Source organism: Salvelinus fontinalis, chromosome 18, assembly GCF_029448725.1.
Source record: "Salvelinus fontinalis isolate EN_2023a chromosome 18, ASM2944872v1, whole genome shotgun sequence".
Lineage (NCBI taxonomy): Eukaryota > Metazoa > Chordata > Actinopteri > Salmoniformes > Salmonidae > Salvelinus > Salvelinus fontinalis.
In genome coordinates, this window is record NC_074682.1 from 17,162,980 (window position 1) to 17,181,020 (window position 18,041).

General features: G+C 43.4%; 2 protein-coding genes across 3 annotated transcripts; one reads left to right on the forward strand and one right to left on the reverse strand.

The window, feature by feature from the left end:
* Positions 1-853: 853 nt before the first annotated feature.
* Positions 854-8,091, reverse strand: LOC129815089 (ras-related protein rab7-like). Of its 2 annotated transcripts, none has more exons than XM_055868442.1 (6): positions 7,726-8,091; positions 4,055-4,117; positions 3,804-3,930; positions 3,466-3,684; positions 3,238-3,366; positions 854-2,352 (listed from the first exon to the last, which is right to left on the reverse strand). In XM_055868442.1, the coding sequence occupies exons 2-6, from the start codon at positions 4,105-4,107 to the stop codon at positions 2,257-2,259; spliced, it is 624 nt and encodes a 207-aa protein (XP_055724417.1). In that variant the 5' UTR covers positions 4,108-4,117; positions 7,726-8,091; the 3' UTR covers positions 854-2,256. The 2 variants fall into 2 exon arrangements, with proteins under 2 accessions (XP_055724417.1, XP_055724418.1); XM_055868443.1 differs by lacking the exon at positions 7,726-8,091 and adding an exon at positions 4,413-7,380.
* A 4,750-nt stretch (positions 8,092-12,841) lies between these two features.
* Positions 12,842-17,773, forward strand: LOC129815087 (dolichyl-diphosphooligosaccharide--protein glycosyltransferase subunit 1-like). The gene is made up of 10 exons (XM_055868440.1): positions 12,842-13,208; positions 13,831-13,895; positions 14,128-14,434; positions 14,753-14,962; positions 15,079-15,271; positions 15,389-15,488; positions 15,589-15,727; positions 15,997-16,116; positions 16,255-16,500; positions 16,598-17,773. The coding sequence occupies exons 1-10, from the start codon at positions 12,963-12,965 to the stop codon at positions 16,778-16,780; spliced, it is 1,809 nt and encodes a 602-aa protein (XP_055724415.1). The 5' UTR covers positions 12,842-12,962; the 3' UTR covers positions 16,781-17,773.
* Positions 17,774-18,041: the final 268 nt, after the last annotated feature.

Below are 18,041 nucleotides of genomic sequence, written 5' to 3' on the forward strand. Positions count from 1 at the left end.
TGTCAAATGTATTCCCAAGATTATACTATTGATTATATACTGAACAAAACTAAACCCAACATGCAACAATTTCAAAGATTCTACTGAGTTACAGTTCATAGAAGGAAATCAGTCAATTTAAATAAATTCATTAGGGGCTAATCTATGGATTTCACATGACTGGGCAGGAGCACAGCCCTGCATGGGCCTGGGAAGGTGTAGGTCCACCCAATCAGAGGGAGTATTTCCCCACAAAAGGGGTTTATTACAGACAGAAATACTCTTCAGCACCCCCCCTCAGGCGATCGGGCTGGTGAAGAAGCTGGATGTGGCGGTCCTGGGCTGGCGTGGTTACACTTGGTCTGTGGTTGTGAGGCCAGTTGGATGTACTGCCAAGTTCTCTAAAATGAAGTTTAAGGTGGCTTATGGTAGAGAAACTAAAATGTCAATCTCTGACAATAGCTCTGTTGGACATTCCTGCAGTCAGCATGCCAATTGCACGCACACTCAACTTGAGACACCTGTGGCAATGTGTGACAAATCTGCATATTTTTGTGGCCTTTAATTGTCCCCAGCACAACGTGCACTTGTGTAATGATCATGCTGTTTAATCAGCTTCTTGATATGCCATGCCTGTCAGGTGGATGGATTAGCCAGGTTGTTTCACATCTGGCTGTGATGGGGAGTACCGTAGGGCGGTGCACAATTGGCCCAGCACCGTCCAGATTTGGTCATCATTTAAAACAATAATTTGTTAACTGACTTGCCTGGTTAAATGAAATAAAACAATCTTGGCAAAGGAGAAATGCTCACTAACAGGGATGTAAACAAATTTGTATACAACAATTGAGAAAATAAGCTTTTTCTGCATATGGAAAATTTCTGGGATCTTTTATTTCAGCTCATGAAACATTGGACCAACACTTTACATGTTACGTTTATATTTTTGTTCAGTGTAGTAGAACAACTGTGTGTATGAGCCTTGATAGTCACCTATGCTTTACATGTTCTCCTTGCAGAAACACACACATTCTTTATTCAATGACTTTTATCAGTTCCTTGAAACCCCAAAAACATTTTCAAACAATGTAGATGAAGTCACTTCATTAATATGATTCATGCTAACAGATTTCCCCCATATTTTTTGTATAATTTAAATAAAAAGTTGTGTTCTCGGTCCTCTGATGCAATTCAAATACTAAACATAGTAATAACAATATACAGACAGAAGATCTGATCAGTTAAAGGAAATATCAAGAACTTATCAAATCATTTGCCACCTGAGCTATCAGCAGATATGGAAACTGACAACATACGTGGTTTTTGCCTACGCAAAACAATTGACAGACTTAAAGATTTGCACATAGTCTTGCAACAGTTGCCAGTAAAAATAAGACAAGAGGCAATAACGAGTCATATTTATATGCTTGAAAAATCTCTGTTCCCTCCCCCAGCTGTATCAGATAGGACGTCCTCCCTTTGATTCTCTACCCCTTGTGTCAGGTCGCAGAATGATGACAACAATTTGCTGCTTGACTTTCCCCATTGAGAAACAAAGCATGTGTAGGGCAGTTAGGGGACATCACTGAAGTTGGGGAGCAGAGTTCAAATCCACACTGCCTCGACTTAAAATGTGGGTTTATATTGTGGCTCCAAAATGAGGTGTCAAACAGGATTTTAATAAGTCTACATGACAAAGTGCAAAGAAATGCCATGAACAACACACTCGTATGTTGGACTTGCTAGGTCACTTCCAAGACAATTAACACATGTATCTTTGGGCAGTACATTGGCATGACACACACACACACACATATATATATATATATATATAAATTAGTCATTCTGATCCTTCACAACCTCCTTTACCACTGGAACTAACCCCCCCTTTAAAATGTCATAGGATTTTATTTCTGTATGTATGCGTGTGTGTGAGGTCAGGTGGTGCCATGGAAACAATGGTGTCTTTAAAAAGGTATTTGTGTCATGAGACAGTTAAGGGGGAAATACTAAGCAGATATCAGGTTAATAAATGCTCTAATATCCATCTGGGTGTTCTTTGGGCTTGGAGACTTATCTTGAGAGTAAGTGTGTGATGTGTACACTGGGGTGTGAGTGCAGCATGTGTGTAAAGTATACTTTTCGAGCAGAACTCGCATCTACGAAGGCCAGTGATAATATTGGGCAAAGGGGAGCACACAGTGAGGCATAGAGTTTAGACAAGGCAAGACAGGGTAGAAGGGCTGACAGTTGCACCCCAGTAAGTCTGCTAGGACCTCAGCAGCTGCAGGCCTCCGCTGATGGCTTGGAACGTTCGTTCCTGTCCAGCTTTATCGGTTCAGGGAACTCATTGTACAACTCCACCTCTGTCTCCTAAAGGGAGAAAAAGACGAGATGGCGTTAAGCTTTTTTGTGTGACTTCTTGATGGAAATCAAGACGTCAATACAACAACTTGGGGAGTAACAAAAAACCTATTTCAGATCTACTTGGGTTTTCAATCTTCAAAGAAACATTCTACAAACTATATTAAAAAGAAATGGGAGGAACTTAACATTGAAATAACTGATGAAATGGTTGAACATATTAGAAACTCAACAAAGCTCCACCAACTCAAGGTCATGGAGAGAATTCTGTTGGAAGAATGACCTAAACTGAAATCAAAACAGACTGGCTCCCTACATCCTTGTTGGAGAGAATGTGGTCTATTGAGGGTGGATCACTCATATCTTTTGGACTTGCCCCGCAATCGAAACTTACTGGGGAGAAATAAGATCTAACATTGGAAAAATAATGGGATTTGACATAGAACAAACATTAGTTTCTTTGTACTTGGGTGAAATACCTGATAACTTACACAATAGAGAAAAGTACCTCTTGAAGGTCCTACTGGCAGCCAGTAAAAAGGCTATCACTAGGAAATGGCTACAAAAAGACCCTCCCACAGTGACACAATGGATAGACAATGTAGAAGAAATACACCACATGAAGTGTATGCCCTTTGCTTTAAGAACACAAGAGGAGAGAGGTCAGGAATACTGGGAAAAATGGGGTTTGTAGGTCTAATTCAAAGACGTCAATGTAACTAATATGATGAAGGTGTGATGTGCACTGTAACTGCCAGTTATTTTTTGTTGTTCTTTTATTTTACTTTATTGGTACTTTCTTTGTGTTCCTCAATAAAAACAAAGTATAAAATTACTGTCAATACACACACGGCATTCAGCTAAGCTCTCATAAGCTCCCTTCTGATCCCCTACCTGTTTAAGAGCATTGCGTGCAATAGTCTGGAAAGCCTGTTCAACGTTGATGGCCTCCTTTGCGCTGGTCTCGAAGTAGGGGATGTTGTTCTTGCTCTGACACCAGGCCTGTGCTCGTTTAGTCGTCACCTGCCAGATACAGACAAAAAGCAGCCGTCATTCTCTGAAGGGACTCACAAGCTACTTACTGTCAGATGCTTTGGTCTCAAACGCTACATCTGGATCCACCTGTCTGTTCTCCAGGTCAATCTTGTTGCCTAGCACCACGAAGGGGAAGTTCTCGGGGTCTCGGGGGCTGGCCTGTATGAGGAATTCGTCTCTCCAGCTGTCTAGGGTCTTGAAGGTGTTGGGGGCGGTCACGTCAAACACCAGCACGCAACAGTCTGCCCCGCGGTAGAACGCCACACCCAGAGACTGGAACCTCTCCTGCCCCGCTGTGTCCCAGATCTGTGAGAGAGCACAGGGCTTACATGTTTATGAAGAACAATATAATATAGGCCTACCCATTGATCTGTACTTCAGTACAGCACTTGTGATGTAACGTGATAGTATCCCTTCCCCAGTACCTGCATGGTGACAAGCCTGTCGTCCACCATCACTTCTTTCGTCAGAAAATCAGCTCCAATTGTGGCTTTGTACTGGTTACTGAACTTCTTATTCACATACTGGTTCATCAGGGAAGTCTTCCCAACTCTGACGAGATAGATTCAGGTCAGCAACAGATATGACAGAGTGATTGGTAAACAAATATATTTTGTAACCTTCTACGATAACAGAGAAGACGTGTAAGTGGCTGTGCAAGGTACAGGACACTCACCCAGAGTCTCCCAGAATGATTACTTTAAGTAGTACTTTCTTCCTAGACGTCATTGTGCCACAGCTGGGAAAATAGAAGGCGCACTCAATTAGAATGGTGGACTGATCATGTAGCATGGCTAACATTACCGTCATACGGTCATCCTCATTGTTATCATGATAAACACAGTATAAAAGCAGCCTATAAACAGGCACACAGTCTATAAAGCATGCTGCCTGTCACCCCTATCCCCAGGGTTAAAAAGCAATGCTGTTTATGCTCTATGATGCAGGCAATATTATAATAGGCAAGTACTGCAAATACTATAACACGTCTTTTTGCCATGGACTACTTTGACCAGCTGCCAGCTCACCCTCACCGTAGTCATGTGGTCCAAAGCTAGTTGTCCAGTCATGGGGATTACGACACACAGACACTGGCATGCCCGCACACAGAGACATTCAGGAACACATGTAGGCTATACACATCAACACACATAACAGCAGGCCAAAGGTCAAACGTTATACCACCTGTCTGTCAATCAAATGTGAAACCACAGCCCGTTAAAAGTTGCGATTGGCATCTGGCACAGTGTGTGTTGAAATGCTCTGAGTAGGAATAGTTCTGGGAATGTAACCAAGTACAGTTTGTCCCTCACTAAATAAGAAACAACAGACTCATTTTTTTTAATTTTAAACTCTGCCTTCCACTCCAACATGTTCCTCTATTTTCACTTGTATATGACTCAGGTTTGGGAGAGGAATGTAGGCTTAACGTAAACCAGAAACGTTTCAACATGTGAAGGCCAGTTTTGAGACTTGATCCACAGACAGCGAGAGTGGAATACACTATTCTTCTTTATAAAGCATCTCTTGCTCTCACTGACCAACATTCTCTTAACAGCATCACCAGATCTACCCCAAATAACAAATTCACAACATTTAGGCTAAGTAAGGCTGCCGTGCAGAGCCATCATTAGCACTGCTTCTCTCTGTCAAGGAGCCTCACCCTTAATGGTTACCCCAGCATTGAAACAAAGCAACCTTCATTTCAACTTAAATTTATTTCAAGCAACACAAAGTGACAATGAGAGTCCTCTTAAGAATTCCGCATTGACGGTAATATAATGTGCCGTTCAGAGGGTGGAACATCAACTAAAAGGAAAGTTAAGACTAGACAGAAGCAGCATACAGGAGCTCATAAAACGTGACTTTATTCTCAGAAAGCAAAAACCATCTTAAATCAGTTCACGTAACAGACACCAATTTATAGGAACTCGTCAGGCATTACTAATCAATCATTACTATTGCTAAACTTTATAAATACTGCACCCTCAACTTCAAAACTCCTTTGCTAGTTATACAACCATGTAATTAAGAAAATTGTTGGAAAGAAACAAATGATTGTTTTATTGAATAGGATATCATTGCTACTTAACGTGGATCCAAGTTCAGTTTTGAGATCCACTGGCGTCGGAACGGTGACAACGGGAAACCTCTCCCTGCTTTGCTCGATGGGATATGTAGTGATTTTGCCAACAAAGCCAGCTGAGTACAAGGTCTTGTACCCTTAACCTTCTTAAATCTGACTTTATTTATGAGTAATCAAGCAAAGTCACAAGTTAATTGACATGAGAAAACTCAAGAAAATAGCAACTCTACAGAGTGCAATGACCACAATGAATGGCTAAATTACTTCTGGACACGAAGGGTCCACGGAACTCCTCCTCAGTAACGACATACAGTATCAGTTCCATTATTGGTTTCACAGTAAAATGGTGTTGGTTCCAAAAAAATCTGCAGACAAGCATGGAAAACACCAGGATAGTATTGATTCCCTATGACTGACTGATTGATAAAGATCATGGAATAAGGCAACAAGCTGTCAGGAGGGGCCAGAAACACAATGACATAGGCAGCCTAAATTTCAAAACAAGCCAGGCTCTTAAATGCATTTTCATTGCTGCAGTTCTTGCACAAGCAGTTAGTTACTCAGTGTCTCATACTATCCTCAATAGTAACAAAAGGTTGCACCTTTAAAAGACAGTCAACATCCACTACCTCTGCTCTTTCATTTCAATCATGGGCTATTGAAAGCAAAGGGAGCCAACACTGGACCTAAACAGGACCATGCAGTTTGCATTAGGCTAAGCTTTGAGTACTGAATCTTACATCTAGAAAACAACACCAAGAATGATTTATTGCTTAGTGCTACCCAGATCCTTGGGACAGCCATACCCTTACCTAACCCTTACCTTAACCATTTTAAAATGTCAATTGGGGTGACGTCCCAAGGATCCCGTTTAGACTATTCATTAGTCGGATTGTATAGCAAAACATTTGGTCTGTTGCAAAACGGAAATCATTTACTTCAAATGGAAAACGTTTTGCAACAAAAACAATTTATATTGGACAAATTCCGTGTAGGTCCCTCCCCGTTTCATTCTGTTTGCTTCCTAGAATAAACGCGTAATGATTTCTGTTGCAAAAGTTTTGCAATTGCAACAGAAGAAACGTTTTGCAATGGAATTCGACTAATGAATACACCCCTAGTTGGCCAACTAGGTTAGCTAATAGTTAGCTAATGTTTATTAGTTGCTAGCATAGTCATAGTACTAGGCTAGCTAGCTAGCTACCTAATAATTACAGATGAGCACATCATACAACACTAACGTTAGTTATTTTACCAAACAGGTTAGCTAAATTGACTAGCATTACAGCTCTAGCTAAACTCTGGATAAACTGTCTGCTTGTTTACTAATGCTAACGTTCACTATTATATTACATAGCCGGTATCATATAATTAGAATACTCAAATTTAATAGGATCTCTATAGATGGGTTGGTAGTTTAAGAAACAAAACTGACACAGTCCCAACTATTGGACAAAACAGACAGGGTTGTTTTAGATTGTTGACAACATGTAAACTAGATTTACTCTCAAAATGTTTATTGAAAACAAATACATTTGCACAATGAGCGCTTGTCTCAAATGTACAGTTGTTTGTTAACTAGCTAGCAAAAATCAAATACCTCAAAACAAAACATGGTATCAATAAGAAGATACAATGAGACAGCTTCTTGTCATTGTTGACAGCTATCTGACAGTTATCAGAATCACAACACTTCAGCATCATAACACAATTTCCGGCCACATCGATGCGCACGCATACTTAGCGTGACGTTGTCAACCAACCCGAGTTGAGTAAGTTTAGTCAGCTAACTTCACCCCTGAAGGGCCTCGCTAGTAAGTTAGCTGGCTAATATTAGTTATTGCTACCTAGAACATAGCGTAACTATCTATACGTGTACAGAGCCATGAATTTAGAAACGTAATGCTAAACAGTTACATGGCTCTGGACGCATACTGTTAACGCAGACATTAGCTAGCAACGCCATTTGACATGTAACGTAACGTAACGTTAGCTAGCTAACTAACTAACTGCACAGTGAATTGGGACAGAACTATAGATTGAATGCCATACAGAGTAGAGAAACATTCGTTACCTAGCTGAATTTAAACAGTGCACAGTGAGTGGCTAACGTTAGTGCCCAACGCGGGGACAATCGACCCGTTTGCTAGCTCAGTACTTGGTCTCGTCTTACTAGCAGGCTAATTGGTAAACGTAAAAAAAAAATATATATATATATATATATATTACTGCACAAAAAGAGTATCGGCTACAGTTCTTACCTTGATCAACCAGAACCAAGGGATGGTATATTAAAGAATGTCAAAATGGGCCTTTCGTTTGCTGGATGAAAAACAGATGAATTCAATTTTGTCTGTCTGCCCCCCCAACCTAGGCTAGCTGGATAGCTAGGTTGTTGCCGAGATCGGACGGAAACTGGCTGGTGCCACCAGTGGTGGTTAGTTGCAGTCAGAACGCACGTCTCTTTCATTATAATGCAATACTACTTGGTGGCCACCTGTGTTTCCAAAGTAAGAGCAATTATTAAGCGAAAGGAATCCCTGCTTGTTTACTTGAAGAGGGCCTATTTCTTTCTTTTTCAGTCTCTTGTCACTTCCTCCAAAACAACTGTGTCAGCGATCTTTGACATCAGTTGTTCGCGAAGACACTCCCTAAACCCGGCCCTCTTTGTATTGTGGTTTATTTTCAGGTCCGTGCAATTAGGGATCATTGGGACGTCCCTACCCCCATTGAAGTTGACATTTAAAATGGTTATGGTAAGGGTAGAAGTTTGATTAGGGACGTCCCAAGGATCTCGGATAGCTCTGACCATTATTTTAATCAACAACAACATTTGTTCAGACAGCTAGTGTAACAGTTTAACTTTACGTCCGTCCCTCGCGCGAACCAGGGACCCTCTGCACACATCAACAACGGTTACCCATCGCTCCACAAAAGCCGCGGCCCTTGCAGAGCAAGGGGAACCACTACTTCAAGGTCTCAACGCGAGTGACGTCACCGATTGAAACGCTATTAGCGCGCACCACCGCTAACTAGCTAGCCATTTCACATCGGTTACACTAGCTATAGGCATTATGCAGGTTATTAAAATTAGAATTTGATCATGTTGTGTACTGAAAGCATCTGCCAAGAGGTCTGTATCTTAATGCCACTGCCTGCCTGGTTCTAGCAATGCACTGGCTCTGTCCCCTCAATCTTTGTCAGAAAGGGGATCATCCTGCAGTCTCTTGGGCTTTTGTTGGAGGTGGGCATCTGTTCATAGTGGGGTTTATGCATGGACCGCCTCTCAAGAGAGGGGGAATAATGTTTTCCCTGTCACTCACCTGTATTCATTGTTCTGGAACTTTATGGCACAAGAGATCTGCTTGGCTTCTACTCTGATAGATATCCCTTCGTGGTTCAAAGTCCACTCCAACACCATTCTCAATGGAAGCTTCACTGAAAGTGTTTTGTTCTAAGAGTCATAGGTAGGCTTAATTTGCATCCAGGAAATTGGCTGGCCCATGTGTCTAGACTAGAAAGTCAGCTAACTCATGGATTGACTTTCTTCAGTAGTATTTTTTGTTATTCACCTCTATGAAAACATAGCATAACGACTCACACTAAACTATTCTGCTGCTCTGTCATTGGCTACATACTTTACTTGTATACATACTTTAAATTGCAGAGAAGAAACTAAAGTCAATGGGTGTTGCGTTGTGTTTGGCAAGGAGTCTGGTTAGCCAGGCAAATGAAAATCCTCTGGCCGATTTAAACATGGGTCAATAAAGCTTGAGAGATAATCCATCTCTATTCTGGTCGTCTTCAACTAAAGTTAGTTGTAGCTAGCTACACACAGACCTAAAAGGTAAATCTGTCATAACTAAATGTGTCATGTGCTAGGTATTTTAACATAAAATGGTACACCATTTTTATTTATGTATTAATACTTAATCAGTCGTCTTCCTCAAATGAAGGGGATGATGCCACAATCTTTGTGAGAGGGAGGGTATCTGATTTCATTGGTACTTGTGGCACTTCATTCAGGATAAATGGAGTTAGCCTCAAGTTAGTCTGCTCCAGAGCGGGTTAGTTCGGAAGGATTCGTTACTATAGAAATGTACCTGGCTAAAAAGGTGACCCACTTTCATATGACCAGTTATCCTTACACTGTAAGGTATGACAGCAGTCGATGCTTTGGTTTTGGTTGAGTCATGCGTCCTCCGAAACATGACCTGCCAAACTGCGCTTCTTGACACCCGTCTGCTTTACCTGTAAGCCAGCTGCACCAATGTGTCAGAGGAAACACCGTTCAACTGACGAACCGAAGTCAGCCTGCAGGCACCCAGCCTGCCACAAGGAGTCGCTAGAGCGCAATGAGCCAATGGGACATCGCTTAGGACACAGCCTAGTATCGAACCAGGGTCTGTAGCAGGCAACACTGAACAGCAACCGTTGAAGCATGTATGAGAGTACCAATTGTTCCCGGACCACTGTGTGATCACACTCTCTGTAGCCAATGTGAGTAAGACCTTTAAACAGGTCAACATTCAAAAGGCCGCGGGGCCAGACGGATTACCAGGATGTGTACTCAGAGCATGCGAGGACAAACTGGCAAGTGTCTTCACTGACATTTTCAACCTCTCCCTGACCAAGTCTGTATTACCAACATGTTTCAAGCAGACCACCATAGTCCCTGTGCCCAAGAAAGCGAGGGTAACCTGCCTAAATGACTACCGTCCTGTAGTCCGTCTTGTAAGAAGCTGTTAATAAGCCTTTTGGACCGAGACTTGACACTCCGGAACCGCTTGCCATGCGGTAGAAGAGAGAACAGTCTATGACTAGGGTGACTGGAGTCTTTGACAATGTTTAGGGCCTTCCTCAGACACCGCCAGGTATAGAGGTCCTGGATGGCAGGAAGTTTGGCCCCAGTGATGTACTGGGCCGTACACACTACCCTCTGTAGTGCCTTGCGGTTGGAGGCCGAGCAGTTGCCATACCAGGCAGTGATGCAACCAGTCAGGGTGCTCTCGATGGTGCAGCTGTAGAACCTTTTGAGGATCTGAAGACCCATTCCTAATATTTTCAGTCTCCTGAGGGGGAATAGGCTTTGACGTGCCCTCTTCACGACTGTCTTAGTGTGTTTGGACCATGATAGTTTGTTGGTGATGTGGACACCAAGGAACTTGAAGCTCTCAACATGCTCCACTACAGCCCCGTCAATGAGAATGGGGGCATGCTCGGTCCTCTTTTTCCTGTAGTCCACAATCATGTCCTTTGTCTTAATCACGTTGAGCGAGAGGTTGTTGTCCTGGCACCACATGACCTGGTCACTGACCTCCTCCCTGTAGGCTGTCTCATCGTTGTAGGTGATCAGGCCTACCGCTGTTGTGTCATCGGCAAACTTGATGATGGTGCTGGAGTCGTGCCTGGCCATGCAGTCATAAGTGAACAGGGAGTACAGGAGGGACAGAGCACGCACCTCTGAGGGGCCCCTGTGTTGAGGATCAGCGTGGCAGATGTGTTGTTACCTACCCTTACTACCTGGGGGCAGCCCGTCAGGAAGTCCAGGATCCTGTTGCAGAGGGAGGTGTTTAATCCCAAGGTCCTTAGCTTAGTGATGAGCTTTGAGGGCACTATGGTGTTGAACGCTGAGCTGTAGTCAATGAACAGCATTCTCACATACGTAGGTGTTCCTTTTGTCCAGGTGGGAAAGGGCAGTGTTGAGTGCAATAGAGATTGCATCATTTGTGGATCTATTGGGGTGGTATGCAAATTGGAGTGGGTCTAGGGTTTCTGGGATAATAGTGTTGATGTGAGCCATGACCAGCCTTTCAAAGCACTTCATGGCAACAGATGTGAGTGCTATAGGTCAGTAGTCATTTAGGCAGGTTACCTTAGTGTTTTTGGGCACAGGAACTATTGAGTGCGGTCTTAGTGCCAGCATCGGTTTGTGGTGGTAAATAGACAGCTACGAAGATTATAGATGAAAACTCTCTTGGTAAACAGTGTGGTCTACAGCTTATCATGAGATACTCTACCTTAGGCGAGCAAAACCTTGAGACTTCCTTAGATTTTGTGGACCAGCTGTTGTTTACAAATATACATAGACCGCCACCCCTTGTCTTACCAGAGGCCGCTGTTCTATCCTGCCGAAAAAGCGTAAAACCCGCCAGCTGTGTGTTATTCATGTCGTCGTTCAGCCACGACTCGGTGAAACATAAGATATTACAGTCTTTAATATCCCGTTGGTAAGATATACGTGATCGTAGTTCGTCTATTTTATTATCCATTGATTGTACGTTGGCTAATAGGACTTACAAGGCACCCAGACCTTCATCCCCGATATCTCCGTCTCTTCCGACTCAACTTTAAAGAACTACTTGGTAGCATAGTGGTTAGAGCGTTGGGCCAGTTACCTAAAGGTTGCTGGATCGAATCCCTGAACTGACAAAGTAAAGATCTGTTGTCCTACCCCTGAGCAAGGCAGTTAACCCACTGTTCCCTGGGCTCCGAAGACGTGAATGTTGATTATGGCAGTCCCCGCACCTCTCTGATTCAGAGGGGTTGGGTTAAATGTTCAAGTCACATTTCAGTTGAATGCATTCAGTTGTACAACTGACTATGTATCCCCCTTACTTAAGTTGTTTTTTTGCGTATCTGTACTTTACTTTACTATATCATTTATTTTTTTTACAACTTTTACTTTTACTCCACTACATCCCTAAAGAAAATCATTTACTTTTTACTCCATACATTTTCCCTGACACCCGAAAGTACTCGTTACATTTTGAATGCTTAGCAGGACAGGAAAATTGTCAAATTCACACACTTATCAAGAGAACATCCCTGGTCATCCTCTGCCTCTGATCTGGTTGACTCACTAAACACAAATGTTTCATTTGTAAATGATGGCTGAGTGTTGGAGTGTGATCTGGCTAATCGTAAAAAAGAAAAGAAAATTGTGTGGTCTGGTTTGCTTAATATAAGGAATTTTACAGTAAATATAATTTTACTTTTGATTTTTAAGTATATTTTAGGAATTACATTTACTTTTGATACTTAAGTATATTTAAAAGCAAATACTTTCACTTAAGTGGTATTTTACTTGGTGACTCACTTTTACTTTTACTTTCACTTTTATTTTCTATTAAGGTATCTTTACTTTCACTCAAGTATGACAATTGAGTACTTTTTCCACCACTTCCACAACACAACACCTTCTGTCAGTGGCGAAATTACACGTATGTTCTGAGAGCGGCGCTACTTCTGATCTACACAGCTCCTTTTGTGTGCAAAATTTTGAATTGCCTCGGACCTTTATTAGTTTTGATAACAGGGTAGAGACGTCTCCCTCTGCCGTATTTGTTCGGAACAGCATGACGTCAGTACGTGAGGACTGAATGAAACGTCATCCTTACGGCTGCAGCTTTGGTCCTGAAGTGGTGCGTGGCCTTTCTTTCGCTCTAGCTTCAATTGAACAATTAAGCAAATTATCTTTAAGTTTAATTTTATAACCATGGCGCGAAACATCCCCTTCTTCGCCGCCCCCACTTATCTGCTCCTTATCACTGTACTGTGTTATCGAGTGGCTGCCGACGGGCTGGTGAACGAGGAGGTGAAACGAACGGTGGACCTGAGCACGCACCTTGCTAAGATAACAGCAGAGATTCTTCTGTCAAACCAGGGAGACTCGGCGGTACATAACTTTATCTTGGCGGTAGAGCCCGACCTGGCCCACCACCTCGCGTACGTCGGTGCATCGGTAAGTGATTTCAGAATGAATTTGCTGTAAACCACATTTTGCCAGGTAGCTAGTTGGCTAACTAACATTAGCTAGCCGGCTAACATTAGCTAGTTAGCTAACATGAACATATTTGTCCAGATTCGCCCAGTCAAGGCAAGGAAGTTACAGTGCTTGCTCGCTAGTAAATGTCTACTTTTGTTAAATGGTGGATCTACCAAACTGTGGAAGGGCTGTAGCAAAAACATTTTAATAAGTGCATTATATGATGGTGTGGAACTGTTTGAATGGGTTAGCGGGTGCACTTCCGCAACACAATTTGTTCTGTCAGTGGCTAAATGACACGTATGCGCTGAGAGGGTAGTTACTTCCGTGTCTGATCAGAACAGCCCCTTTTTGTGTGCAATATCTTTGAATTGCCTAGGACCTTAATTTATGTCAGAGTTTCTAGGTAGACAATTCTTTCCCCTACTATCAGTGATTGTTTACACACCACCAACACCCGTGGGGAATGAATACTCACTCTACATTCACACCGTTGCATACTCAAACTCATTCCTGCCTGTAAATGAATACACCTCATGTTCAGTTGTAGTTGAATTGCAGCAGAATGGACAGACATGTAAACGTGTGTCTTTGCTAGGTGAAGGGTGATGAAGAGGAGGATGCCATGCTTGAGCTCAAGCAAACAACAATCCAAGGTCAAAGGTGAGAACTTTATAATATATTGTGCATCCCTGTTCACTAAGGTTATATTGCATTATCCATTGTATGTCATTAGACTGTAAAGTTTGTAGATATGCACTTTTTCACCATGTTAAACTTCACCCCTTTTTCCAGTGGAGTTTCTCTCACTGTTTTAGTTTGTCCCCTTGTTTTTAGAACCAGATATGTTGGTGCTGGTGACCTGACCCCTCTCCTATCTGCTATCCTCTTACAGTGGGGAGTTTTACAAGGTGCAGTTACCCTCCAGTCTGGGCGTGGGCGCTAAGCTGCGGGTGAAGGTGGAGACTGTCCTGAGCCACATCCTGAGGCCCTTCCCCACACACATTACCCAGGCTGAGCGTCAGCTGGTGGTGTTCCAGGGTAACCACTACCTGTACTCCCCCTACCCCACCCGCAGCCAGACCACCCGCGTCCGCCTCGCCTCTAAGACTGTGGAGAGCTACACCAAGCTGGGCAACCCCAGCAAGAGCGATGAAGCTATTGAGTATGGCCCCTTCCGTGATGTCGCCCCTTTCAGCGAGGTAAAGTGTCTCTGAGGTCCCTGACTGGATTTGGGATGCATTTAATATTATTTTTATGTATATTGTCTGACTTTATTGAATAGATAGATAAAGAGGATGACAGTGGGGAAAGATGGACATTGTGTCAAAGGGCAGAAGACTGGATTCTAACCATACACATGTGTAGACATGTGTGCTGGAGGCTCCGGTTGAGACCGCTAGGCCATGTCCTTGAATGGTTTAAGCACTTTTGGGCCAGCTGAATAGCGTACATTGGCTTAGTGGAGTCATATTTGGATTAGAAGCAAAAGGAGAAATGTCTTTTTTTGTTCTTTTTAGGATGCCATGAAGGTCCATTATGAGAACAACACACCCTTCCTCACCATTAGCAGCATCACCCGCATCATCGAAGTCTCCCATTGGGGAAACATTGCTGTGGAAGAGACCATTGACATGAGGCACACAGGTGCATTCCTGAAAGGGCCTTTCTCCCGTTATGACTACCAGCGTCAGTCTGACAGTGGCATCTCATCAGTCAAATCCTTTAAGGTGTTTTGATTTTAAAGACTCCTTTATTGCCATGGATCTTGGTGCATTTTCAAATCATGCTTGCAGGAGGACTTCTTAAGATTGTATAATAACTGCATCTCCTCACTCTCCCGAAGACCATCCTTCCTGCCTCAGCCCAGGATGTGTACTACCGGGATGAGATCGGCAACATATCCACCTCCCACCTACAGATTCTGGAAGAATCTGTGGAGGTGGAGGTTCGGCCCCGCTTCCCTCTGTTTGGTGGCTGGAAGACCCACTACATTATCGGCTACAATCTGCCCAGCTATGAGTACCTCTACACTCTGGGTGAGTTGAGTTGGCTAAATTACCATAACTATAAATAACCAGAACTCTTTAAAGAGAAATGGCCCAAAAGCTAAAAAACGATGTGCTAATGCTTGAATTCATCCTGTTGATTCTCAGGGGATCAGTATGCTCTGAAGATGAGGCTGGTTGACCATGTATATGATGACCAAGTCATCGACTCCCTCACTGTTAAACTCATACTGCCAGAAGGCGCCAGGTGAGCATGCATGGTGTGTATGTGCACACACTCCTTTAGTGTCTGTGGAAATGGACAGATCTCCTGTTTCATTCTAATGATCCACATCTTTTCCTCTCAGGAACATCCATGTGGAAACCCCCTACCCCATTGACCGCATTCCAGACCAGCTGCACTACACCTACCTGGACACCTTTGGTCGTCCCGTGCTGGTGGCTTCTAAGAACAATCTGGTGGAGCAGCACATCCAGGATGTAGTGGTGAGCTGCTGGGCCCTAGTGGAAGAGGGAATTGGAGACTTTAGGGGGGAGAAAGGAAGGCAGTTTGTTTGTATGAATTAACCAGTGTGCCATTACTATGACAGGATTGTTATAAGTAGTCGCTCCAGAGATACACCACCACCAGGGCCCAGCAGCTGCATGCTTTACATCTGAAACCCTTGCAGAGAAACAATTTAGATGCAATGTAAGATTAGGTCCTTCATTGATGGTGGAAGTTCCTCAGTGTCTCTCTCTCACTCATCCCCCAGGTGCATTATACCTTCAATAAGATCCTGATGCTGCAGGAGCCTCTATTGGTGGTGGGGGCCTTCTACATCCTCTTCTTCACAGTCATCATCTATGTGCGCCTGGACTTCTCCATCACTAAGGTACTCCATCCTCAACATACTCTGCTGCTCTTATTATGGGGAGCACTTTAACTCTCCTACTCCCTACTAAGTTCATCTACTTTTTCCCCCTGTATGCACTTCCTGACTCTCCCCTTCTCTCTCCATCGTTTTATCCAGGACCCTGCTGCAGAGGTTCGTATGAAGGTGGCCTCCATCACAGAGCAGGTCCTGACTCTGGTCAACAAGCGTTTAGGGCTGTACCGCCACATGGACGAGGTGGTGAATCGCTATAAGCAATCCCGAGACACGGGGGCCCTGAACAGCGGCCGCAAGACCCTGGAGGCCGACCACCGCACCCTCACCAACGACATCAGCTCCCTGCAGGCCCGCCTCAAAACAGAGGGCTCCGACCTCGCAGATAAGGTGTGTGTATTCAATTGTGTGTACGGTATTTGTATCTACCCTTGTGTGTGTGTGTGTACACTGTGCTGAGCCTTACATTCCGCTGTGTGTGTTTCAGGTGGGTGAGGTGCAGAAGCTGGACGGCCAGGTGAAGGACCTGGTGGGTCGCTCCTGTCAGGAGGCTGAGCGCCTGGTGGCAGGCAAGGTGAAGAAGGAGGCCTACATCGACAACGAGAAGACCCTAGCTAGCAAGAGACTGGAGCTGGTGACGCGCATCGACAGTCTGCTGGACACCCTGTAAACGCCACAATACACACGTGATGGTGTGCAGTATACACAAATGCTATACACACACGCACACAAACACACGTGCTGCCCCAGCTACACATCTGTTGAACCGCTCTTGCACTCATTTATAATAAGGAACATCGCCATTTTCACACTTATACCCCGCAAGCTCAATGTCCATCCTCTGAGACCCAGACACGAAATAAACACACTCACGCAGAGTAACCTGTAGGTGCATACAAACACTTGTGCCTTTGTGCCTCGCTAAAAACATGACGGCATTATGCTTAACACCACAGTGAGTGCTTGCGTCACACCTTATGTGGGAGAGTCTAGTGTGAGTTAAATTGCGCGGAAGAGTGTTGTTGCTTAGAGTAAATGCAGCGTTTTCATGTTTAAATTTGGAATCCTCTTTTGTATTTAGTTCTCACCCTTTTGTATGATTTTTGGAGATGAACAATAATTGTTTTACTATGGATAGTCAAGTTACTCTGTAAGGGTTGTCTCATACATGTCTCATCTGTCCCATGTCTATACTCCCTTGAGCCCTTCCAACCTGTGTGCTCCTCTAAAGGGGAAGTAGCCATCATTGCCGATGTCCCTGAAATAAGGTGGTCCATGTGAGTCAAACAATCTCTAAATGTCTTTGTCATATTCTTTGCACTTACAAACCACAATTGCTCCTTCCCCCTGGCCATTACATTTTGTATATTTGAACAATGTTGAAGCTCTGAAACCGTGTGGACCCCAAATTCAAAGGGTTACCATCTTCATGTTAAGTTGCTAATTGTTCCTCTGTAATATTTCTAACATTTGTATGATTTCTTGTTTTGTAATGGTATGTTTTCTTTGATTAGTAAATGCATGACATTAGGCCATGTGTGTGGGGAAGAGTATGTGGCAATCGAAGACATTGGTTGATAACGTATGTAAACCTGTACCAGTAGTAAGTGAAATGGGGGGGAAATGAACCAAATTTGAAATAAATCTGGGAAAAAATGTGAAATTGTGTTATTTTTTTTATATAAAATGTGTTGAAACATTGCCTGACAGCAGTGTGAAATCCAAATGATTGATACACATTTGAAACTCTTCAGGGAAGTAACCTAGTTCCACCAACTGAGGGCAATCTTGCTCTCAATATATTTTCAAGTCTCTGGTGGTGACCTAGTCATTCAGCTTTTGACTTCGGAAAGTGAGAGTACAAAGTTTGATCCTGACTATTTTAATTCAATATGTATACAAATATGTGCACAATCCATGGTATCTATGGA

Bases quoted from the DNA above. Each gene is read 5' to 3' on its own strand.
- LOC129815089 (XM_055868442.1), bottom strand. From the start codon at position 4,107: ATGACGTCTAGGAAGAAAGTACTACTTAAAGTAATCATTCTGGGAGAC. The intron at 3,931-4,054 runs GTGAGTGTCCTG...CTATCTCGTCAG, and splicing joins ATCATTCTGGGAGACTCTGG to AGTTGGGAAGACTTCCCTGA. The intron at 3,367-3,465 runs GTGGATCCAGAT...TGTATCTGGCAG, and splicing joins TTGACCTGGAGAACAGACAG to GTGACGACTAAACGAGCACA.
- LOC129815087 (XM_055868440.1), top strand. From the start codon at position 12,963: ATGGCGCGAAACATCCCCTTCTTCGCCGCCCCCACTTATCTGCTCCTT. The intron at 14,963-15,078 runs GTGTTTTGATTT...ACTCTCCCGAAG, and splicing joins CATCAGTCAAATCCTTTAAG to ACCATCCTTCCTGCCTCAGC. The intron at 15,489-15,588 runs GTGAGCATGCAT...TTTTCCTCTCAG, and splicing joins ATACTGCCAGAAGGCGCCAG to GAACATCCATGTGGAAACCC.